The 26,116-nt window shown below is 41.3% G+C and overlaps 2 protein-coding genes across 5 annotated transcripts in view; both read right to left on the bottom strand.

Annotated features, from left to right (window-relative positions):
- The window catches only part of CMC2 (C-X9-C motif containing 2), a 662,556-nt gene that overhangs the window by 234,679 nt on the left and 401,761 nt on the right, over positions 1 to 26,116 (bottom strand). The gene's annotated exons all lie outside the window — the stretch shown is intronic.
- CMIP (c-Maf inducing protein) overlaps positions 1 to 26,116 on the bottom strand; it is a 182,916-nt gene that overhangs the window by 44,995 nt on the left and 111,805 nt on the right. For all 4 annotated transcript variants that reach the window (XM_082270373.1, XM_082270372.1, XM_082270371.1 and 1 more), the window contains one exon: positions 4,150 to 4,215. In XM_082270373.1, the coding sequence (XP_082126499.1) occupies positions 4,150 to 4,215 (66 nt within the window). The remainder of the gene's footprint in view (positions 1 to 4,149; positions 4,216 to 26,116) is intronic.

Here is a 26,116-nt window from a genome sequence, read left to right on the forward strand (position 1 = left end):
TCATTTGAGGTTGTATGGGAATAATATACAATCATTTGAGGTTGTATGGGAATAATATACAATCATTTGAGATCGTTGAGGTACGGCCAGTGACAATAATATCCTAATTTTTTTATAAATACATTTTTTTGTGTTTTTTTTTTTTATTTTGTGTATACTTTGGGGGAAATTTACTAAAACTGTTGCAGCGATCATTAATAGCTGCACTAGATACAGTTTTAGTAAATCTCCCCCAAAGTATACACAAAACTAAAAAAAAAAAAAAAAAACTAAACAAAGTGTATTTGTAAAATAATAAGATATTGTCACTGATTGTACCTCAATCTCCCTCAGTGTGTAGAATTCTAAATAAAATGTATTATTTTTTAAAATATTTTTTTGGGTAAAACAAATATTCTGTGGGGAATGGTGTGACACCTAACAAACCTCCATCTTACACATTTCGTTTAGTATCTTTAGTTACTAGGATGTGAAGTCAAGATATAAGGGGCACATTTAGTTACTTAGCCAAAAAAAGGTTTCATTTTAACACTGTAATAGGTTATTAAAAAAAAAAAAAAAAGCAGGAGCTGCATTCTGCATTACATTTTTTTTTTTTAACTGTATTGATATGATGCGTTCCTGGGGAATGGTGAGGGAGTCATTTCTCTTTATTGGGGACCGGGGGGTACTTTCCTCCGGGGTCGGGGTTGACCTAGATGTCCCTTGACATTGGCCTGCACCGGCCTCCAGACCTTGGGGGGGTTTGCGGGTTTCTACGGGTGGACGTTGTTGTTTATTGTCTGCCTTGTTTTTTTTTTTTTTTTTTTTTATGTAACTGTCTGTTATTGTTTCTTGTTCTTTTGCAAAATTAATAAAAAATAATTTTTCAAAATGTTTTTTTTATTTTCTTAGTGTTGTGTATACTTTGGGGGAGATTTACTAAAACTGGTGCAGCTATCATTAATAGCTGTACTACATACAGTTTTAGTAAATCTCCCCCAAAGTATACACAAAACTAAAAAAAAAAAAAAAAAAAAAAAACTAAACAAAATGTATTTATAAAATAATAAGCTATTGTCACTGGTCGTACCTTTATCTCCCTCAGTGTGTAGAATTCTAAATAAAATGTATTATTTTTTAAGGCCCCTTTCACACTATTGCGACGCAATTTTACCGCGATTTTGCCGCGATTTTGAAAGCAATGGCAAGGCTATATGCCTCAAAACGCATTAAAATCGTGGCAAAGTAGTGCAGGAACTACTTTGAAGTCGGTGCGACTTCAAAACGCACTGATATGAATGGGGCTCATTGAAAATAATGGAAAACGACTTGTCATGCGATTTTGCGGTCCAAAATCGCAGGACAAGTCGCACTAGTGTGAATGGGGCCTTAATGATTGTTTGGGTAAAACAAATATTCTGTGGGTAATGGTGTGACACCTAACAAACCTCCATCTTACACATTTTGTTTAGTATCTTTAGTTACTAGGATGTGAAGTCAAGATATAAGAGGCACACTTAATTACTTAGCCAAAAAAATGTATAATTTTAACACTGTAATGGATAAAAAAAAAAAAAAAAAAGCAGGAGCTGCATTCTGCATTAAATTATAAATTCCCCTTTCAATTATTAAATGTAGATTTGTTTTGAAAATGGCATATACTTAGTCTTGGAAGTGGTAGAGAGAAGGCGTTGGAGATATATTACATAAAAAAAGAAAAAGAAAAAATCAAAGTATAAAACACCTTGAACATTACATGAATGGAAATTTACTGTCAGATGACCCGACCTATTTTAGTCTGTCTGTTTATGCCATTCTGTTATGAAGCTCTGACCGCGCACAAACACTTATTTAAACTTTCTTCTGTCACATACTTTTGTTTTGCCAGAGAACCCAAGTGACTTAATTAAGCCCTGGTTACATCTCCAATAATGAGAGTGACAAAGCAATTATGGGTCACCCTGCAAGCTAGGTTGCATCATTGGCAGTGGAATAATGCATTCCTATGAGAGCTACTAAAAGACAAATTTGGTTTAATGACGCCAGTCTGTTTTCAAAGCCAGCAACTTTAACTCCTATGCAGGAGATGATCCACATGTAAACTAACAGAACCTCCTGGGAACCGCAGGTTGATAAATGGGGCTATTACGGCTGATAATTTTTATTCTCTGCGGTGTGTATTTTTTTTTCTAACACAAATGCTCATTAGTCAGATCCTCAAGGACCCGGGCTGTTCCATAGCGAACACAGCAGCTTCTTCTCTATCAAAACATGTAAACGTGCTCTATATAACCTGTTGGGTGATTAATAAATATGGCTTGGGGCATTTAAATTATACACAAAGGTAACACTCTTTTTGCACACTGTAAAAGGTCTCTTAAGCTTAAAATTCGCCTTTTTCAGCAGGACCGGATGAATTTTGATCCTTCTATGGGCAGGCTACTTGTACTGAATTCAGTCTGTTGATTGACTTCAGTGCAACCAGCCTGCCAGTTTTTTTTTTTCTTCCATGTGCGATCCTTGCTGGTGGCTATAGCCACCAGCATCGATCATTGTATTCTGACGGCGGAGAAACCACCCACTATCAGAATGCAAGAGCGCAGTGGGAGGGATTCTCCCATCGACACTGACTGTGCTGATGGGGTAATCAGGCACTTTTATCTCCTTCAACCCATGGTTGAAGGTAAGAAAACTGCATAATCTTTGGCCAGCCTCTGACATGTCATGACAGTATGTCCTGAAATACCAGTTCTTTAAAAGAAGAGTCCACCTTTCTGACTAGGTTTCACCCTTCGCTAACATTAAACATGCCAACATGGTCACATTCCCCCACCCCCAAACTACCCCTCTACCTATCAGAATAGCGGGGTGCTTCTCCCACGGCACCCTGTTTTTGTTTGAATTTAGTGTGGCTGTGCATGGCTTTACCTGAACAGCCACTTCATTCATTCATAGATCCTGTGAATGGAAGACTAAAAGTTTCATCTGTCACCATGGCAGAGGGATTTGTAGATCTCAAAAAAGTGCAAGTGCGGTATTGTCACCATACTTATAGCCCATGGTTTACTAACTCCAGACCCTTTAGGGTAGATTCGAACCTTTGTATGGTGCTGGAGTAATACTCTGCACTGCGCACCAACGATACACTGATCACAGTTGCAATGCTTCTCATGGCAAAGGAACTAATAAATCCCTAAAGACTACAAGTAAGGTGATGCCACCACACTTGTAGCCCATAGTTTACTTCCTCCAGCTCCATATTAGTTGGTCTGGAGCTTTGTTTGAAGCTGAAGGAAAAGTCTGCACCAATGATAGCGGTTAAAATGCTTCGTATGGAACTCAAGGAATAGTCTGCACCAATGCCTTCTGCGGCAGAGGGATTTGTAGATCTCAACAGAGTACAAGCGTGGTGATTTCACCACACTAGTAGCCCATGGTTTGCTTTCTCCAGCCCCATAACAGTAGGTCTATGCATTTGCATGAGGGTGGAGGGATAGTCTATAGGAAACTGTGCCATGTGCTCCCAACATACTGATCGTAGTGGCAATGCTTCTTTCAGCAGAGAGACTCAAAGATCTCAATTGAGTACAAGGGTACCGATGTTACCATACTTGTAGCCTGTTGCTTAAGCTGGCCATAGATGGATTGAACCTTGGCCGGTTCAGCATGGACCGGCTGAAATTCAAACTATCTAAAGAGCAACACAACCCAGAACTTTTTTTGGGGTTGGGAAGTTTAGAATCCCGGTCAACACTTAGACAACCTTCAGGCTTCAACAGGCTGCTCCAAGACAACCGTTGATATTACTTCTACGTTCTCTACACAAATAATTTCCTTTTGTAATCCCAGCCAATCAGTGAACAGTAAAATGTTACCAATGAGCACTCTCCAAGCCACAGCCACCTGTAGTTCACAAGGGAACTATAAAAGAAAGGTCCTCTTAAGTAACTAAAGACAGGAGTTTGAAGCAATGATTTTCTATAAAAGTGGAAACCCCAACTCTCAAGTGTACTGTACAATAACTAATCAAATAAAAAAAATAAAATAAAGAGGCAAGCATTTTATTGACTCTTATGATATGATATATAAACATTGATTACCAACAAAGTAAACCTCTTTGCTCCCTGACAAGCATACACATTACTATTATCATGGCTCTGTACTCACTCTTTGGGAAATGGGATGGGTTGCAGCAGACTTGCCAGAGCTGGCCTCCAGTCATCATAATTGGACCTGCAAAACAAATCAAGTGGGGTTGTGAGCAATTTTACTATAAGTCAAAAGAAGGGAACATATCTTCATTTAATGTGTGTCCTTTAATATTTATCTATATCAACATTAAGGGCTCATTCAGACTTTCACACTGCAGTAACACTCGCTTTTCCTCAATGTGCAGCAACACATGTTATATACATTGCAATGCCATTCAGTTTGAATGGTACCCCAAGGCACTAAGGCATTAGAAAAAGGAAAACATCTGATTTTTGGCACATAACGGTGTGCTGGCAGCCCATTCATTTCAATAATAGGCTGTACTAATGTAATGCATGTTAACACACAACACGCAAAGCAAAAATGTAAATTGGCCCTGAAACTGCTGGTAGGGAGAGGTTGTTGTTTACCCATAGATGGGGTTTTACTGTAGAAATAAAAGCTGAAATTTGATTGGTTGCAAAAAGCAGCACACTTTCTTATCTGTTCAGGACAGAACAAACCCTTGGAAAGCAGAAACCGATAGCTGTGGCATGGAACAGGACTCAAAGCTGGATACACACCATACAACTTTTGCCTTTAGATTTGCCTTCAACTATATAGAACAGGCATGTCCAACCTGCGGCCCGGAACCTCAGGCAATGCGGCCCACTGCCCCCTGACAATTTTTTTTTTGCTGGGGAGGAGGGAAGCCAGGTCGGGGGCACGGTCACAGCAGCTTCCAACTAATGGTAGGCAGAGGCTGCCTCGGAGGGGGGAGGGGAACATGTGCAGCATTTCTGACTCCTACCACCATGACCACTTCAAATCACTGAAGTGGTCATGGTGGTTAGAGTGTTCCTTTATTATTGCTCAGAAGAAGTAAACCTCTGTATACTGATTCCATTTCTCTTGATCATCCTCTAGTTGTGTTAAATGAGTGCGGGGGGCGCGGTGGCGCGGGAAGGGCGCGGCGGCATTTTATTACTTATATACCTTAACTATAGTATATATTTTATATGCAGCCCGAGAAAATTTCTCTACACTCAATGTGGCCCAGAGAAGCCAAAAGGTTGGACACCCATGATATAGAGCAAGGCCCTTGGCTAATTGCATACAAATTGAAAGTTTAGATTTGACCTCATATTATATGGTTTTGGTAAATCTAAATGAAAAAATCTAAAGAAAGTTGTATAGTATGTATCCAGCTTAAGTGAAATCAGTTTAATCACAAGACTCTCTATATAGCAGTGATGGCGAACCTTGGCACCCCAGATGTTTCAGAACTACATTTGACATTATGCTCATGCACTCTGCAGTGTAGTTGAGCATCATGGGAAACGTAGTTCCCAAACATCTGGGGTGCCAAGGTTCGCCATCACTGCTCTATAGAGAAGTAACATCCTGCTTCAAAGAGCACTTTTTTGGGTTTAAAGTGAAATTCCAAGCAGATAAAAAGAAAAGTAACATCTAAACTAGAAACACTAGTATAACTGCCTGAAATATATCTTTATAATATCTTCCCATAATGTAGTACAGGAGAAATCAGAGTTGGAGCTTATTCACTGTCTGCCAATGAAATTGTATTGAACATTTTAAAATACGTTCCATTTTATTACACGTAGCTTAATTTCTGAACTTATTTGTTTTGGTTTCTTTGTATGTATGTATTGCATGGGTTGTTACTGACGTGATACAAGTCAATTGCACCTTTAGAAATATAATTACCTAGAAAAATGGTGACGTGGTCAATACTTATTTTATCTGCTGTCACTATATATATATATATATATATATATATATATATATATATATACACACACACACACACACATACATATATATACACACACACACATTTCCTGATGGTGTATTTACCTGCCTGATTGGCCTTCTGCTTTAAATTTTTAAATAATTTACCATGATCGCTGGCAATGTGGGTGAAACAGTATGAAAGGACAACCCATTCATGTGTGTGTTGAGGAGTAAGAATGTTAATGATCATGCTATTTTACAAAAATCCTGCAGTTTGGAATGCACTGAATAATACATTATTGTATAGTAACATTGCAAATATGCATTGAAAACACTGACTGCTAAAGCAAAACTAACAATTCCCCAGCTATCATCAGCCTAACTAACTATCTTCATGACGCAACCAGTATTTACTGCAGCCACTAAATGAAAACAGAATCCGTAATAATGACACTAGGGGGAATGAGATACTGTAACTGTGTTGTTTGAGATTCCTGTAAATTACTGGCATGGCATCTGACCACAGTGCACTTGTATGCCAGACAAAGATAGCCGTAAAATACTTTGTAACAATATTACTTCTGCTAGACAAAAAACACGATGCTTGCGTACACAGTGAGGTTTCTGGTTGCAGAGGATTGCAGAGCTTCTCACTTTGTGCAATGCCAGCAGTGAAGGGAACCAAGAATCTCGATAAAGTGAAAATAAAAGTTTAATGCAGTCGAACAAAACTTACTGTCTTATGAAATGATAGAATTTTTACATTGGTCAACCAGCTGGTGGTGTGACCAAAGCTAAATGACTGGACGCTGGGCTAATGTGGGATTCCTCTAATGTCATGCTGGGTCATTGGTCTTGTGGTCTATGTCAGTGGTTTTCTGGTGTCTAGCATCACAAAAAGTGCAAGATTTGTCCAGTCAGAAAGTATACAGGAAAAGTCAGCACCTACACCTGAACAGCTTTCTGATATCAGTTCCCAAAGATCTTAAGCCTCGTACACACGCAACGATTATCGGCCGACCGATCAGCCGTCTTTTGTCCAGTGTTGTTGTGTTGGTTGAAATGTGCTCTAGACTGCACACAAATTTTCTTGGCCAACAACAACCAACTTCAGAAGTGATGTCATGTGCTGGTTTACTTTCCGTGTGTTTTTTGCCCAGTCTTGCTCATCTGATTTTTGTCTGCCGAAATCTGTATTGACTGACGGAAAATCGGCCTGTTGTGTTGATAGCCAACAAAAATTTTATAGCCTGCACACCAGATTTTGTTCGGCCGAAAAGTCGCAGTCGGTTGTCGGAACATCATACTAACAAGTCGAAAATCGGCCGATCAGACGTTGGCCGAAAATTCACGGCCAACAATCGTTGCGTGTGTACGAGGCATTTCTCATCAAAAAGACCAAAGGTTTCTTTAGAATGGTTTACATGACCAAGCCACTGGACCAATACAGTATACCAATTATTACAAGATTTATTTTTCATTATCTTTTCCCTATATCACACAAGCTGAATATTTAAATAACTATGCCTTTTTTTATTATATATCCCCTTGTATGAATATTTTCAGATTTGGATAAAAACTGCAGTTAATGAACACTGACCAATTCCCATCTCCTGCAACTCCAGAGTCAATTATCCAGCCACACTTACAGGATTACACTACCATCACTTAGATCAGTGATGGTGATAAACCTTGGCACCCCAGATGTTTTAGAACTACATTTCCCATGATGTTCCACTACACTGCAGAGTGCATGAGCATCATGGGAAATGTAGTTCCAAAACATCTGGGGTGCCAAGGTTCACCATCACTGACCTAGATGCTTCCAGTGTGCAAACTGGAAACATGTATTGAAGCTAAGCGCCACCAAACTGATATCTTAGTTTTTGGGTTGGCAATGGACGAATACCTCATAAGCTGGTCTTCTACAATGCATGGTAAATAACACTGGTGAACATAGCCTATTTGGGCAGGAACGCTTACGGAGTAGTGCCAGGTTTACCTTAAAGAACTACAAGACTGCCAGTCTGGACCTGAACAAGAAAGACCAAGTGGTCTATTTCATATAAAATGTGTGAATTTTGGGTCAAAGTTGTGTGAGCCAGGTGAAAATATGAATAAAGAGACTTTAAAACCAAAAACAAATGCGCTTATTGCTGGAAAATATGTGACTCAAAAATCTTCGTACCAGTGCACTAAAAAAAAAAAAGCTGCAGAGCTCACCGCTATCCCAATATTCAGATACCAGAACTAATATACAGTATACCCTTAGTGTGTTGCACTGTTATGTTTATATAAAGATTGCAAATCCAAATTATATAAAAAATATGAAAAGTCTTCACAGTCCAATGATAAAAACAATAAATGTATCCAGCTTTGAAAACCAGTGGGAAAAAAAAATATCTCCTTCACCAACCACAGTTCAACATGATCCCACCACCATCACATCTTGCTTATCAAGGCCTAAGACCCCACATTACAGAGGTCTGCCCAAGCTTACAATAAAAATCATTCGATCTGGTGGCTTAAGGTTACTCATAGCAAGGAGGATAATAGACACTCCAAGGATCATTCAGCAATATACAGAACATTCTCAGGCAAGAGGAAGAAGAGGAAACCCCATAGTGTAGTACATTAGGATCCCGTTATTGAAAAATGTCTAATATTTTCACCAGAGTACAATAACAAAGGCATGAAATACAAATACAGACAACGCTGGCGTGAGGACGTCGCTGACAAGCCCTGCCCTGGCGCATTTAGTTTCACAGAACATACTTGGAGGGTTGATTGGGTAGTCTATTGATGGTGGTGGGATCACAGTGAACGGTGGTTGATGACGGAAGGATATTTTTCTCACTGGTTTTTACAATTGGATTTATTTATTGTTTTCATAATTGGACTTTGTTTGAGGACTGTTCAAATTTTGTACATAATTGTCATTTGCACAAAACAGCCAAACACATTAGGGGTAAATAATAATAAAGAGACCCCTAAGAAGCCAAAATACACAATGTGGAAACCAACATACTCAAAAATGCAATGATTATGGAAGAGCTCAGAGGTCTAGGAAACCCTAGGAAACAGACAAAAAAAAAATATTTATTAAGTGGTCTGCTAAAACTACATTAAAACAGACACACATAAATAGGCTTGCCATAAATATCTCTTTAACTAATATGTACTACATTCTATACTAGGAGCTTGCCTTGGTCTTAAGCAGGTAAAGCAAAGACAAAAAAACTTTGAAAAACAGGAAGATGGGAGTAAGGGATTTATTTATCGGAGGTTACCTTTGGATAGAGTGCAAAGGATTAAGCCCCGTACACACGATAAGAAATTCGGCCGGGAAATATAACCCGACGACGATCTGCCGATTTTCGGCTTGTTAGTATGGCGCTTTCGACAACCGACTCTGACTTTTCGGCCGAAAAAATTCTGATGTGCAGGCTATAAAATTTTTGTCCTCCGTCAACACACGTCCGATTTTCGTCTCATTAGTACAGATTTTGACGGGGAAAAATCTTATGAGCAAGACTAGGCATGCTCAGAGATGAAAGAACACATACAAAGCAATCCAACACATGACATCACTTCTAAAATAGAATTCTGTCATACGGGAAAATTCGTGTGCAGTCTAGAGCACATTCCAACCAACAGACACGCACTCTGGACAAAAGACGGGAGACCGGTCGGTGGAAATTCGTTGCGTGTGTACGAGGCTTTAGAACCTCACGTTGCTTTCAGATTTTTAGTGTGAATCGTGTCCCCTTTGGGAATAATTCCCTATACTTTCTCTACCTGGTACAACATTTCAGACAAGGTGTCACCAGGAAAGAAAGTGAGGAGAGTAAAATAAAAGGTAGCTGATAGTCCAGTCCTTCTCTACTCTGCACCAAAAAAAATGTTTGTGTTTTTTTATGGTGATTGTATCCTTGGAGAGTCCTCAACCCCCCCCCCCCATTTTCTTAATGGGGGGGGGAGGGGGGAATACCACCAATAAGAGCACTGACAGCAACAGAAAATATGACAGTGGTCCCACACTTTTGTATTCTACTCTTCTTCAGACTCCGTTCACATATCAGCGTATGGATCGCGGCGCGATTCCGCCCGCGATCCGGAGATTATTGCAAATCGCGGGACGCCTGTGCGTTGCCCGTGATTTGCAATAGCCCCCCAAACGCTGAGCGATGTTGCCGCGATTTCCGCCTGCCGAATCGCGGTAACATTGCGCAAAAAAATCGCGGAACGCATTACGCCCAACATTACATTACGCGGCAACATCGCTCAGCATTTGGGGGGCTATTGCAAATCACGGGTAACGCACAGGCGTCCCGCGATTTGCAATAATCTCCGGATCGTGGGCGTAATCGCGGCGATTCTGCCCGCTATCCAAACGCTGACATGTGAATGCAGCCTAAGTGTTTGTGTTGCTGCTTGAGAGATTCTCCTTACTTTCTGGCCTGGTGATAGAAGCCTAGAAGAAATCTCTGCAAGAGAGTAACAGAATGGGGAAAAAAAAAAAAACACACCTTTTCAGTATAGTGTTGAAGGGTAGAAATTTGTTAGTGGCCTCCTCAACAGGGACACAGATAGAAGCAAAAACTTAACAAGAAGTTTGGTTGGAGTTGCTAACCAAACATCTGCTTCCATCAATAATGTACAAAGACTTAGATTCCTATTTTTGGAGGAATGTGTTTCAGTGAAGACACTATTTCATAGGAAACAGATATGATAAGGTCGGCCAAATGATGGATCTGCTTTATGAGAATTTGGTTTGCAAGTGCTAAATCATAGTAGTGCTCTATTGTCAAGACCTGGACAATACAGAACTGAAAAATGTAAAGCCCACGGACACATGCTTTTGATAATATACGTAGGTGACAGAGCTCCTGTGCTTTACTTCTTGGTCTTGGTGTCTTGCCAATAGTTGGAAAACAATATTTTAGCTTTGAGATAAAACACTCCAAGCCCTCCCTAGTCCTGGCAAATAATCTATGAAAAGAGTTCAGGTCTGGCCTTTAATACATTTATGTTTTTTTTCCTTGACAAAATGATGCCCTTTGTGAGAATTAAAGCCTAATCCTAATCACACCAGTGGATTTCCATATCGTCAAGATTACGTTATAAGAACACAGTGAAAAGATAAAAAATGAAAGTTAAGAGAGAGAAAAAAAAAAAAAACAAGGAAACAGAGATTTGAACAAAGTGTCCAATCAAAATGTTATATTTGAATTTTTGGCCAATGTCAGACGCAGAAGGACAGAGAGGAGGATGAGAACGGGGGAAATGGGAAAAGGAGAAAGGTAGAGGTTTGGATATAGAGGAGGGAAAAACTGAGCAAAGGAAAGGGTGATAATGCATAGATATTAGAGTATGTAACTGCCTAAAAACTTCCATAAAATCTCTCAGGGGATAGAGTGGCAAGACCTTCGCCTTGCAAATCCATGTCCCACTACCTGTGGAAATGTGAGTCTTGCTGATCCTGTTGGATTTTTTTTTTTTTTTTTAACCCCAAGGAGAATACAGTGGCACTCCTTCAGAGAGCAGTAAAAAGTTAATAATATATCGATTTCAAATATGCAAAGACAAGTTCATTCAGTTTATAATAAACTTGCCATGAATTCTAAAATTAATGTATAGTGCTTTTTATACAAATTCACCTTAACCAATTCTTTAAAATAAATGCACAGATTTTGGAAAGCCCTAGAGTTTTTAGATAACATACAGTATCTAAACAAACGACACCATGAACTCCAAGGAGGTTTCAAAACAAGAACATTTTTAGTAAAAGCAGAGATCTCCAAACTTTCTAAAGGACCAGTTTACTGTCCTTCAGACTTGAGGGGGGGGGGGGCATACAGTGCGCAGTGGATTTAAACAATGCCCGATCTTTAATAGGGGGAGAAATAGTTTATGTCGGTGAAAGGAATTGGGCCCCATTGTTGGTGTCGGTAGCAGGAATATGGCCCCGTCGTTGGGGTCAGTGGCCGGAATAATGCCCCATCGTTGGGGTCAGTGGCAGGAATTATGCCCCATCGTTGGGGTCAGTGGCAGGAATAATGCCCCATCGTTGGGGTCAGTGGCAGGAATAATGCCCCATCGTTGGTGTCAGTGGCAGGAATAATGCCCCATCGTTGGTGTCAGTGGCAGGAATAATGCCCCATTGTTGGTGTCAGTGGCAGGAATTATGCGCCATCGTTGGTGTCAGTGGCAGGAATTATGCCCCATTGTTGGTGTCAGTGGCAGGAATAATGCCCCATGGTTGGGGTCAGTGGCAGGAATTATGCCCCATCGTTGGGGTCAGTGGCAGGAATTATGCCCCATCGTTGGGGTCAGTGGCAGGAATTATGCCCCATCGTTGGGGTCAGTGGCAGAACTAATGCTACATTGTTGGTGTCATTGGCAGGAATAATGCCACATTGTTGGGGTCAGCGGCAGAAATAATGCCCCATCGTTGGTGTCAGTGGCAGGAATAATGCCCCATCGTTGGTGTCAGTGGCAGGAATAATGCCACACTGTTGGGGTCAGTGGCAGGAATAATGCCACATTGTTGGGGTCAGTGGTGGCAAGAATTATGCCACATTGTTGGAGTCAGTGGTAGGAATAATGCCACATTGTTGGGGTCAGTGGTAGGAATTATGCCACATTGTTGGAGTCAGTGGTAGGAATAATGCCACATTGTTGGGGTCAGTGGTAGGAATTATGCCACATTGTTGGTGTCAGTGGCAAGAATAATGCCCAATTGTTGGTGTCAGTGGCAAGAATAATACCTCAAGGGCTGGAAAAAAGCAGGCAAATGGCCGCAATTTAGAGACCACTGTGCAAACACAGAGAACACAGGCTTGGGTTATAAAAAGAAAAAAATCACCCTTGGATTGTTGTTTCTAACATACCAAAAGATAAAAGGTCATACCCAGTATGCTGTGTAAATTCAATGGCAAAAATCCAAATGAGAGGCGTTTCTCTACCCAACTTATCCTTTGGATAGAGCAGGGAAGGACAAAAACCACTGTCAGGTCTTTATTGCTATCTTTGTACCTACTGGGATGATCCATCCTCTCTATTATTTGTCCTGGTGAACAGCGTCACATGGGCAGAAAGTGATTAAAAACCCAATATCTGAAGATGTCACTTGAACATGAGCTATTAGGATGTCTTCCAATGGGGACACCTGATTCATTGACAGCTATCTAAAAGGGCCCTTCTCCTCACTCCAGAGAGAAATCCTCTAACTTCCTGTTATGCTTCCAGGACAGGAAGTGGAGGAAAATATCCCCATAAGGACACAAACAGTAAAAAAAAAAAAAAAAAAGAGACAGTGGTTTTTAACCATCCCCTTCTCTACAAGAAATACACTTTAAACTTTAAATTAATTTGAGTTACAGTCTGTAACCCTACAAAATGAGGAAAAGTCCAAGAGTGGTAAATACAAATACTATATAATGTTTAGTTTTGGTCTATACTCTGTAGTGATATGTAATGTGTGTTGGATAATTAATTCCTGATTGATAAAAGGTGTGCCCCATTGGAATACATCTGTCTTTATTAAAGAGACACTGTCACTTTACCAGTTCAGGGTATAAATGAAAGGTTTCTGTGCAAAGGGCTTCCCTGACCCACTAATACTCAACTTCTTCTCAGCACTCCTCCATCACTTGCTCAAAAATACCCGTCACTTCTGGGCACGAGGGCACCTCCTGGCGAAAATATCTGTCACTTCCAGGTATGAGGGCACATGTGACATCCTCCCATGTGACGGTGCTCAGATCTAGCAACTAATTGCCAGGCCTGAGGGGGTTTTAGTGATGGCTGCAACACAGTAAAGAGTTATGAGCAGCAACAGTAAGGTAAGCATCAGTGGTTTGGAGGAGAGTACTTAAACGGGACAATATCTCATTATTACACTGAAGAAAGACTCTGATATGCTCAGTTGATAATCCATGGGTTCAGAACCATAGGCTATGGTACCAACATCCAAGAGATATTAAACTTTGGGGTAATCTGGTATACACAAGCAAAGCCAGAAGGAGAATCACATTTCTGGGGTAACCTGGCCATGCCCTTGTATGCATTTCCAGGCAACATTTGGCAATTTAACTGGAATGCAGCATTCCATTTTTAATATGTTACTAAAGGGGTACATAATTCTCTATTAGGCTTACTGATGTTTGCAATGAAGCAACATATAACATATAAAGATGGACAGATGGAGACAATTAAATCAAGAACAAGTCAGCACATTTGGTACAGTTTGGACATTGCCTATTATTGTGAGCCTTTTGTGACAAAGGCTGCTTCCTTTCTATTATGTAACAATCACGATAATCTGTCCCGTTAATACATAGTGTCTTTCTCCTGACAATAACTGCATGGAACACCCTGTACTTGCGTCCATGTGGTTTTAACATAAAGTCAAGCCTGACCCTTTAGCAATCGTGACCCCATTTCCTCTGTTGTCGAAAGACGTGACAGTTCTGAACCAAAATCCCATAGACTTACGCAATTTCCCTTTCAGAACCGATTTCTAGTTTCTTGTTTCTCAGAAATCACCTCATTTAACAGAAATGCAAACACAACAACTATATATGCTGGACATGACCAAGCATTTATGTTAAAATATTATGAACTATGCTTTATATGCCTCATACTGTGTCTTATATGCCTTTGTAAGTTGGTGTTCTATGCTAAATAACAGAAATATAAAAAAAAATAATAAAATAAATACTGTGAACTTTAAAAAAGCATCAATCTAAAAAAAAAAATAAAATTGCACTTTTGCTAAAAAAAAATAAAATAAAAAATATATAATAATAATAATAATATATCATACAACTGCTAGCCATTTTAGGATTTTACAATTAATGAAAACTACTTGACCTCTGGAAGATTTACCCCCCTTCATGTCCAGACCATTTTTTGCCATACGCGTTATTTTTTTTACCCAAATAAAATTGATGTTTTTTTTTTTACCCACAAATAGAGCTTTATTTCGGTGGTATTTGATCACCTCTGCGGTTTTTATTTTTTGTGCTATAAACAAGAAAAGACATACAATTTTGTAAAAAAAAAAAAAAAAGGTTCACTTATTTAGCTTGCCTGGTTGTTAGTTTAGTATTTTGAAGTTTAGTAAAAAGTATGACAAGGATGACAAGTACTTCTTACACCTTACTAGTAATTAACTTTAGTTTTAGTACAATGGGACATGATATTTCCTCTTGCATCCTCATGTGTGTGTGTGCTCACCTACTGCACTACAATCTGCAGATTGACAATATAGTTCTCATGGCAGCAAAAGCATAACGGTTTTGTTGCATGGGTGCTAATATGTGTTGAGTGTACTGAGTCGGATCTCTTAAGCTACATGTGTCAAACACAGGGCCTGCGGGCTAAATACAGCCCGCCAGGCCACTTCACGTGGCCCTCGCACCCAGGGCTTTATTTGAGCGGGAATGTGATGGAACTCTGTTCCGCCACCTCCGTCTCTCGCCCTCCACTCTCCGCTCACCACTGTCACTTCTAAACACAGAAGGCCTCTGTGTTTACAAAAACAGCTCTCCTCTCGGCAGTTCTCAGATCCCTACCTGCACTCATAGTGAGGACAAGAGAGATGCAGGTACAATGTGGGATGGGGCACCACATGGTAAACTGTGCTGTGATACCAATCTGTGCCCAGGTGCACAAATGCAGACCAATGATATCCCTGCAAATGAGAGAGAGAGGTGGAGACGCCTACACTGCAGGGAGGTACTAGAGCCAGGCCGGGTAGGTGAGATGCAAGAAAGCTTTTGGGGTGCGGGGGAAGTGGGGGAAGAAATGAGGGCGGTGGAGGGAGATGTGTGCAGAGGTGGGGGATGGGGGAGAATGGTCAGAGCCGAGAAGGGGTGGAAGTGATATGCGGACAGCCTAAAAAAAAAAATAAGACCTGAACCCTGCACACTGTGCATAGCACACCCCTAAACCCAGCACTCTGTATGTATTGCACTCCACAACCCTGCACTTGGTACGTATCATACCCCCTGAACTCTACACTGGGTGCATAGGGCACCCCTGAAACTGCATTCTATCTCTAGAGCACCCAGAAGCCTGCACTTGGTACTTAGCATACCCCTGCACTCTGCAAGTAACGCACCCCTAAACTCTGCACTCTGTGCATAGAGCACCTCTGAAACAGCACTCTGTACACAGCGCATCACTGAACTCCGTACAGAACGCACTCCTGGTATTTCTTTCCCCTTTAAGATCTTCCTACTGTTAGTGCAATTTGGCCACACTCTCCATTCAATGCGGTTCGGTGGCGGGTGTGTTTGAGTTCCTGCACCCCAATTCTGAGAAAAAAAAATGCCCCGGATAAATTTTTATAGTTTTACAGATATAACCGGCCCTTTGAGGGCAACCATAGTGCTGATGTGGCCCGTGATGAAAATGAGTTTGACGCCCCTGTCCCAAACTATGATAAGCTACTGTAGAAAAGTGTCGCCAATGGTAAAACAGACTCAAATTTTTAAAAAGTTGAGCGATCTGTGAATTAGAAAGAGTTGCAGGCTATATAAAGGTATAATAGGGGTTATGTCATGTGGTCATTTTAGATACAAACTGTACTTAGCAAAGCTGTTATTTAGCTTCAACAGGACGCCTGATTTGTCTACTGGGAAAAAGACATTCAATGAAAATTTTATTAACAGCATGTGAAACTTTTTCATAAACATTAAGGGCCCATTCATGACCGAGCACAATGGAATAAATAGACTGGACAGTAACTAATTCAGGGTCACAAGTTCACATTCTGGGCTTCCAACTATGATAAAAAAAAATATTAAATGGTGTGTAATTCATATCAGGTGGACTCAGTCCCTGAAAAGCCATAAATTATAAAGTGGTGCTTTCATAATGCAAATCCCTTCAATGGACTGTAAAAAAAGCATGCGTTCACAACAAAAAAAAAAATAAAATAAAATAAAAAAATACACAGCTGTCATCCCCTGAGAAACTCCTGCTCAGAATGTTCTATTTGACCTTTGCTAGTAAGCAAGTTTTTAGAGACATGCATAGAGCCAACCTAATATTCTTCATCATTCAGAGTCCAGTTAGCAGCTGGGAGTGGTGGAATTCATGGTTCAAAGCGTGTAAACCCAAGAAAAAAAATGTTGCTAACCGGTCATCAGATGTGATAACTGCATGTTTTCTTTTCAATTACTTTTCTTTCACCTGGTGATCCTTCCAGTTACATACCGTATATACTCGAGTATAAGCCGACCCGAGTATAAGCCGAGGCCCCTACTTTTACCACAAAAAGATGGGAAAAATCATTGACTCGAGTATAAGCCTAGGGTAAGAATGCAGGGCGGCGGGCATGGTACAGGAGAATGCAGGGTACTGGCATGGTGCAGGAGAATGCAGGATACTGGCATGGTGCAGGAGAATGTAGGGTGGCTGGCATGGTGCAGGAGAATGCAGAGTACTGGCATGGTACAGGAGAATGCAGGGTACTGGCATGGTGCAGGAGAATGCAGGGTACTGGCATGGTGCAGGAGAATGCAGGGTACTGGCATGGTGCAGGAGAATGCAGGGTACTGGCATGGTGCAGGAGAATGCAGGGTACTGGCATGGTGCAGGAGAATGCAGGGTACTGGCATGGTGCAGGAGAATGCAGGGTACTGGCATGGTGCAGGAGAATGCAGGGTACTGGCATGGTGCAGGAGAATGCAGGGTACTGGCATGGTGCAGGAGAATGCAGGGTACTGGCATGGTGCAGGAGAATGCAGGGTACTGGCATGGTGCAGGAGAATGCAGGGTACTGGCATGGTGCAGGAGAATGCAGGGTACTGGCATGGTACAAGAGGATCCGGGGTTGTGAGCATACTACAGGAGATGCAGTGCTGTGGGCATGGTACAGGTGGACCATGCCCACAGCACTGCATCCCTTGTAGTGTGCCCGCAGCCCTGCATAATGGCAGGTAGTGAAGCTGTTTCACTTACCTGTTCCAGAGGCGCCTTCATTTTAAAAATGGCACCGCCCGGTGCTGACACGTCATTGCGCACGCGCCGCCGCTGCTCGTATAATTTCGGCTATTCCCGGCCTCTCTCGAGCGGCGGCGGCGCGTGCGCGGTGACATGTATGCCACGGGCGGCGCAATTTTTAAAGCTTGAGCTCGTCGGAGCGGCCAGGGACTTTTTTTTTTTCCTTGACTCGAGTATAAGCCGAGGGGGACGTTTTCAGCACAAAAAAATGTGCTGAAAAACTCAGCTTATACTAGAGTATATACGGTACTTCTTGTGCTAAGATGCCAACACTCACTCAATCTACTGCATCTATGGAGGAGCAGAGCTGTCAGTCTTGGGTAGGAAGTCTTTCAAGACTACAGAACACCTTCATCTCTCCTTTTTGGTTGGATGGATAGTTTTTTTTTTTTTTTTTTGCACCTAAACAGATTTAACTAAGTGCTTTCAATAGTATACATAACAGGCAATAAGTGATGTTCTTTGTTATGGATTATATTAGGGATCGACCGATTATCGGCACCACCGATATATCGGGGGCCAATATGCACTTTCCCTGATATATCGGAATTGGCCCCTGAGGTTACCAATATTTCGGGAAGGTGCTGGTTCCGGAGTGATGCCTGCAGCTAGAGGCATCACCCCGGTACCGGCGTCCGTAGCCGACGGTCAGCTGTCTTGTAATGACAACCGATGCGGCTGAGAAGCCGCTCCGCTGTCATTACAAGGAGCGTAACCCCCCCTCCCACTGCCTTCTACAGCTCGCCCGGGTCTCCCGTCCAACCAGTAGACCCCGAGCATCCTACCTGCATGGCCGCCGAATGGAAGACCCGATCAAAGCTGCATTTGTATCTGATTGGGTCTCCATGTAAACAACCTGGAAGTGATGTCATGACATCACTTCCGGGTACTTGGTGCCACATTCAAAAAACTAACAGCATTCAAAACAGCCAAACTTGGAGTCTTGAATGCTTTTCAGTGGCGAGGAGGGGTTTATGGTCTTTTAGACCCCCAGATTCCTCCACAAAGCGTACCTGGTAAAAAAAGAAATAAATAAATAAATGTTTTTTACATGTCCGAAAATATCGGCCGATATCGATATCCAATGACCAAAATATCAATATCGGCATTAATAAAACGATATAGGTTGATCACTAGATTATATGCACAGTCTACCTTTCTGACCATGATATATGTAAAACCCATACTAAAATGTTAGTAAACCCAGGAGCCTGCATTCACTATATCTGGTCTCCCACAGTACACAGAAAAAGGAAATGCATTTATTTTAGTTAATATAAACTGCTAAATACTTTTTCTCATCAGCATTAGGAATGGGCTGAGGCGTGTTCGGGATCCCACCTGCCCGATCCCACCAGGAAGCCAACACTGCACACGGCTAATTTTTCCAAACAGCAGCTGCAGAGATCAGGAAATGTCTCATTGCCTGTGATTAGCCGTAAGTAGTGTCGGCCCCAGGCGGGATCGGGCAGGTGGGATCTCAAACACACCCGAGCCCATCTCTAATCAACAGTAATAGCAGTCTTCTGACTTCTATCAGTGTCCAGCTGAGCACTAGTTAAAGCTTGTAGAAGGAGTTTTCATTCTCTTCTGACTGTCCAATGAGGCTGCATGACTCATGACTCTCTGTCTGGACAGTGCCGATTGGCCCTATACTGATCACATGCACCCTCCCAAAAAAGAAATAAAAAAACTTCTCTAGCAATACATACCAAACTGAGCATGTGCTTGTGCTTCTGGGGCTCTGTTCCATCAGTAGATGGATTGGGGACAGTAAAAAAAGGGGCGGATCAGGGGAAGACAGGATCAAACAGCCTTTTTACACAATGTGCAGGCTTAACCCCTTAGGTTCCACAGTAAATCCTGATTTACTGCATATACAGACTGATTTTACTGCTGTGGGTTTAATAACATTGAAACATGTTCGTATTCCCCAATCCCGCACCCCTACCCTTTAGCTGAATTGTGGGGTTTGCCTCTATGAAGTGCCCTGTTCTCATTTAAATTTAGTGTGGCTGTGCATGGCTCCACCAGCACAGCTTCATTATGTGTTCACAGATTCATTTGCAGGATCTGTGAATAGAAAGACTACAAGTCCCATCTGGAAAATGAAGGGAGAAGCCGCTCAGGTGAGGCTGAATATCCCGATGCAGGTTAGATCCGCCATCCAGAAATATGCTCAAACCAAAGAAGTTGCAGCGCACTCAGAGATGAAATCAATGATATCCTTTATTCCTCATAGACAAATCCATACAGACAGTGCATCAGAAGACATGCCAGGTTGACGCGTTTCACGATACAGAGTATCGCTTACTCATAACCACACGGTTATGGTTATGAGTAAGCGATCCTCTGTATCGTGAAACGCGTCAACCTGGCATGTCTTCTGATGCACTGTCTGTATGGATTTGTCTATGAGGAATAAAGGATATCATTGATTTCATATCTGAGTGCAGTCCAACTTCTTTGGTTTGTACAAGTCCCATCTGCCACCGTAACAGAGGGACTCGGTTGATCTCAATGGAGCAAAAGTGCAGGGATGCCACCACACGGTTTACTTCCTCTAGCCGCAAAAAGGTAGGTCTGTACCTCCATACAAACTAGGAGAGATAGTCTGCAGGAGCCTATGCGTTGCACAGGCAATGCACTGATTGCGGCAAGAATCTTTTGCAGGCTCCAATGCAAAATAATGTAATAAATGCAATTTTTTTCAATTATGTGGGTGCATTTATTATTATTATTATTTTTTCAAAAGATGGGCTTTGCATTTAGTGTAACAAAATGAAATATGAACTGTCTAGGCTCTTTATGGCAGCTTTGCAGTTGAGTGCAAAACTAATACAAAAGGTAAAATGTTATATGTGCAGATCACTAAATGAGACAATTTATTTTAAAAGTATAATTGCCCCTAAATTCAACAGAAAAAAGCTGTGATAAGCAACCAATGAAATATCACCACACTAGTCAAGGCAGAATAAAGAAAGTTGATTTCTGATTGGTTGTTGTGCATAATTGCTCCTTGCACAGTTATTTGCATGAATCCCGTTGTGCTGGATAAGTTCCCTTTTATCTTTCTCACTTCTGTATTCACAGAATCCAATGAGTGCAGCGCCTGTGCTTCAAAGGAAAGCCAGTCAGTTAATCCTATTAGCTGATTATTGGGCAGGAGAAGAATGCCAAATACTACTGTGTTCTCTTCTCTTCCAGTTCATAATCTTGCAGCCATTAAGGCTTTCTGGTGCCTAGGAGATTAACCATTTAGCTGTGTCTGTCTTTAAATCAAATTAATTCCACTCATACTTAAAGCAGAACTCCAAAAACCTTTTTTTTTCCTTCTTAAAGTTAGCTTAGCCCTGTTTATTCCCAAGCTTCCCTATTGGGTGTTTAATATAATGGACAACATCTCTGCCCAATAGGGATGCTAGGGAGGTAGGACCAAGCTTAAAATTAAAAGGGAAAGTCATGATTTGCATAGAATTTCAACTGCTTCTATCTTTGGATTTAATGATTGTGTTTTTATAAAGTTTTAGGTGAAACTCAGCTTACGCATTTTTCATCACATGACTGCATACTATATATATTTCATTTTATTTTTTCGTATTTTTTTTTTTTTTTTTTAAGAGTAACTCCACTTTTGTTGAGAATAAACCATTCCCCTCTGGGTGATCTATATAGATTGCAGGGTTTTTAATAAACTTTATTGCAGATTCCTACCTACCGTAAGTGTTTCCGAGTGCGTGCAGTAGCCTCACAGGCCGTGTGCACTTGAGAAAGGAGCGCGCACGCCCTGTGAGGCTACTGCGCACGCTCGGAAATGTGTTGTGCGATTGGCTGCTGGATCTCTCACGCTGGGCTCCCCTGTCTGTCGGCGCCGAATGTACTGAGGAGCAGGGGGCCTGTCTGAAGCCGCCGGCCATCCTACCAAACGGTCCCTCGGCTCACCAGGCGTATCCCTGAGGAACAGAACACCTTCCTGAAGCTGCCGGCCATCCTACTATCTGGTCTCTTGGCCCTCCAGGCATCTCCCTCCTTCACCATCCCCTGCACCACCTCTTGGAGCCACAAACATCCAGCCGTGGACCCCTGTGTTCCTGCAGACCACCTAACAGATGAGCTATTTTATACTGTTTTAAATGTGAGCAGTTTTCCTGTACCTGCTTTACCTTTTTAATTAAACAGATAACACTTAGAGGCGCTCTGCCTTTTGTTTTCATTACAAGACGATGGAGTGACGTGTTTCGCCCATGATTTGCTTTTCCTTAGGATCCAGATTTGTAGTAAACTTTGTTCAGAGACTATATATATACACCCTAAATAAAAACACCAAGCTACATTTCATCGGCCAAGCCACAAAACCTATAGTAGTATACTCAAAAATACATGGTTCATATAGGCAGGGAGATAGAGCTTACAGGCACCTGCAGAGTAAAAAGATCCAAACAGGGATAAGTGCAGTCATGCATTGAGTGCAAATATCACAAAGCATATATAGCTATCAAACCCCACCTCTGGCGAGAGCTACATGTCCAATAAGAAAAAAAAAAAGGTCCATTGTAGGAGAGAGTAGCTCTGCACAGCGTCCCTGCTAGTGACAAAGTAGTCGAGTTTTGACTCGAGTTGTTCCTTCTCCCTGCCTATAGGAACCATGTATTTTTGAGTATACTACTATAGGTTTTGTGGCTTGGCCAATGAATTGTAGCTTGGAGTTTTTATTTAGGGTGTATATATACTCTCTGAACAAAGTTTGCTACACATCTTGATCCTGAGGAAGCCCAAATCATGGGCGAAATGCGTCGATCCATCATTTTGTAGGATGTGCTGCATTTTGTGATACACCTTTTAGATGTTGTATTTTCATGTGCTGTTTTTATTACCTTATCTTTAATAAAAATGTATATATTTTTTTATAATTAGTTTTTCATCTGATGTTCTTGGGCACATTAAAATCCCCATTTCCCTCGCCTACAGGGTTTTCCCTAATGGACTTGGTTTAGTTTTTGTATTCTGTATGGGAGTGGTTTTATAATCATCAATCAACTGCTGCACCTGCAGGAGTCTAATGTGGGAAGTTGCAGGGTCTGCATCTCTTTAGACATGATTTCCCTTTGAGAGCATCACACCAAAAATGAAATTTTGTTGCAAGGGATGTAAAAATTCTGACTTGTATCTTAGTGCAGACTTCTGGGAAAATCAGTAAGCCAATCACACAGTAAGGAAATTAGATTTCTGGTGGGGGGTGTATAGAACACCTCCAGGTAGCCAGAAAATTACAGAAATGCAGATTGAAAAGGAAAGGCAATTTTATTAACATTCAATTACAATATGATTTGTGTTGTAATTGTGTAAGCTATATTATTTTTGTTTTGCTAATTTTCTTTCCCCATGAAAGTGGAGTTATCTTTTAAAAAGGTAAAAAGGCAAATGTTTCCCCTTTTTGGGTTGATATTTTCTTTTAAAGCCTGAAAATGTATTTAAACACATTTGAAACATGGATTAGAAAGGCTTCGTGCAATTAATGAATCTCCATTGTGTTCGGGTCTCAGTTATGACTGGGAAAGCTCCCAGACAAAACATTTGATATGAGCTCAGTCTTGGGAGAGAGAATAGCCTGCAATCTAACCAAAGCAGACCTAAACTTTCCAATAGTCCCCGGGACAATCCGGAAGCATCAAGGCCTGCTAGACCTTTCCGTGTCACAAAAAATTCTGGCAATGTTGACTCAAAACTCTTTCCCAACAATGAATAATAGAGATGTCTGATTTTTCAACAGGGATCAACTTAAAAAGAATGTGGAAGATGTATTTTTTTATCTACTTATCTAAAGTATCTATAATGCAAAATAAAAACAGATTGCGCACAAGGTCCTAGTTCACTAACTAAAAAAAAAATGCTTGACTTAAAGGAATTGTCTGATTTCCCATCATATGCCAAAGATAGAAAGTAGGGTTGCACCAATACCGATATCAGTGCCAATACTAAGCATTTGCTTGTACTCGTGCAAATACTCCAATACCTAATACCGGAGCAACACGAGCCAATAATAAATAATAATAAAAATAATAATAAATACTAATATATAAATAATAAATAAAATAAATACATAAATAAATAATAATAAAAATAATAATAAAAAAAAAAAATAAATTGAATAGGCTCAAATTGCACTGCAAAGAATTGCATGCGATTTGAACGTGATTTGAACAGGTATGTGGTGCAATTTCTGTCTGATAAATTTCCTGTAAATTAGGGGTGAGATACCATACATACACACTCTATTTGGTTCCCATTGGCATCATCCCGTACATATATGTAAACAAAATTTAGAAGGAAATAGGGACTTCATATACGCCCATGAGAACCAATCTCAAACACTAATACACTAATGTATAAAAATACAATATTTTTTATTATATTATACAGTAAAACCAGCAATTAAAACATCTTTGAAGTAGAGATGCACCGAAATTTTGGCAGCCAAAACATATCGGACGAAAATGGTGTTTTCGGAATTTTTCCGATAAGGAAAAAGATGCCAATAATAATGGCACCGAAAACGCATACGATTTTGCAGCGATTTAACAACAATTTTACTGTGCTTATGGTGTGTTATTTATAGGTCATGTGACTCAAAAACAGCATCAAAAAACGTAACAGTTCTCAGTCTTAGCAGCAGCAAGGTACAGATGCAGAATCAGACCGATCCTGCATCCACCTAAGAGTGATTAAAGTTTTGTTTTATTTCCTGAAACCTGAACTTCTCTTTTAACCACTTCTGGATCGGAAGGATTTTCCCCCTTAATGACCAGGTCACTTTTTGTGATTCGGCACTACGTTATTTTAACAGACAATTGCGCGGTCGTGCGACGCTGTACCTAAATATAATTTATGTCCTTTTTTCCCAAAAATAGAGCTTTCTTTTGGTGGTATTTGATCACTTGTGCCATTTTTATTTATTTTTATTTGTTTCTGCTATATAACATTCCCGAAAATTTTTTGTTTAAAAAAGCAAAATTTTTCATCCTTTCAGGATAATTTGTATTCTGCTACATATTTTTGGTAAATAAGGTAAAAATAAGCGTATTTTGATTGGTTTGCACAAAAATTATTAGGTCTACAAACTTGGGGAATAGATTTATATAATTTTTATTTCTTTATTTATTTTTTAATAGTAAGGGCTCTTTCACACGGTCCGCCTCCGTAGGCGGATCCGTGCTGCTCAGCGGGGATCGATCCGCAATCCCCGCTGAGCCGGCGGATGACAGCTCCGTCTCCGCTTGCAGTGCGGAGAGGGAGGTGTCACAGCCCCCGCTGCTCTCTATGGGGGAATCGGATGAGAGCGGACCGCCTGTCCGATACCTGAACGGATGGAAAAATAGGGTTTCCATCCGTCCAGATTTCACGGACAGGATCGGATGCGGGTGGCAGCGGGTGTCAGTGGAGGTGTCCCGCTGACATCCGCTGCCCCATAGAGCTGCATGGAGGATCCGATCAGATCCGCCTAAAAAACTGACAGGCGGATCTGATCGGACCGCCCGTGTGAAAGAGCCCTAATGGTGGCGATCAGCGATTTTTAGCGGGATTGCGACGGACAGATAAGACCCCTAACTGACATTTTTGACACTTTTGGGGGGACCAGTGACATTACTACAGTAATCAGTGCTAAAAGTATGCACTGTTAATTTACTAATGACACTGGCAGGGAAGGGGTTAACCCAGGGGTGATCAAAGGGTTAAGTGTGAGCCTAGGGGAATGTTTTCTAACTGTATGGGGGAGGGACTTGTGAAATGAACACAGAGACCTGTGTTCCTAAATAGGAGGATCACAAGTGCTCTGTGTTCATTTCAGAGAGAACAACGGTCTGCTGTGCTTAAAACAGCAGACCGTCGTTCTCTCTCAGCAGGGAGCGATCGTGGGTGGCCCCGTAGATCGGCATCCCCGCTGCCTAGTGGGGGGGCGGGTGCTCGCTCGCCCCCAGGAGCGCTCCCGCAAACCAATGTACCCATACGTTGGTTAGCGCAGCCGAGCCAGCCTGCTGCAGAATATCGGCAGGCGGGCGGTTGGCAAGTGATTAAGGTTAAGAAAAGAAAAAACATTTAGGCCCCTTTCACAGGGCTCCGTTCCGTCGATGGAGCCATGCTGCTCAGCGGGGGGGATCGATCTGCTGATCCC

This window comes from Pelophylax lessonae (assembly GCF_965119305.1).
Source record: "Pelophylax lessonae genome assembly, chromosome: 10".
Classification (NCBI taxonomy): domain Eukaryota; kingdom Metazoa; phylum Chordata; class Amphibia; order Anura; family Ranidae; genus Pelophylax; species Pelophylax lessonae.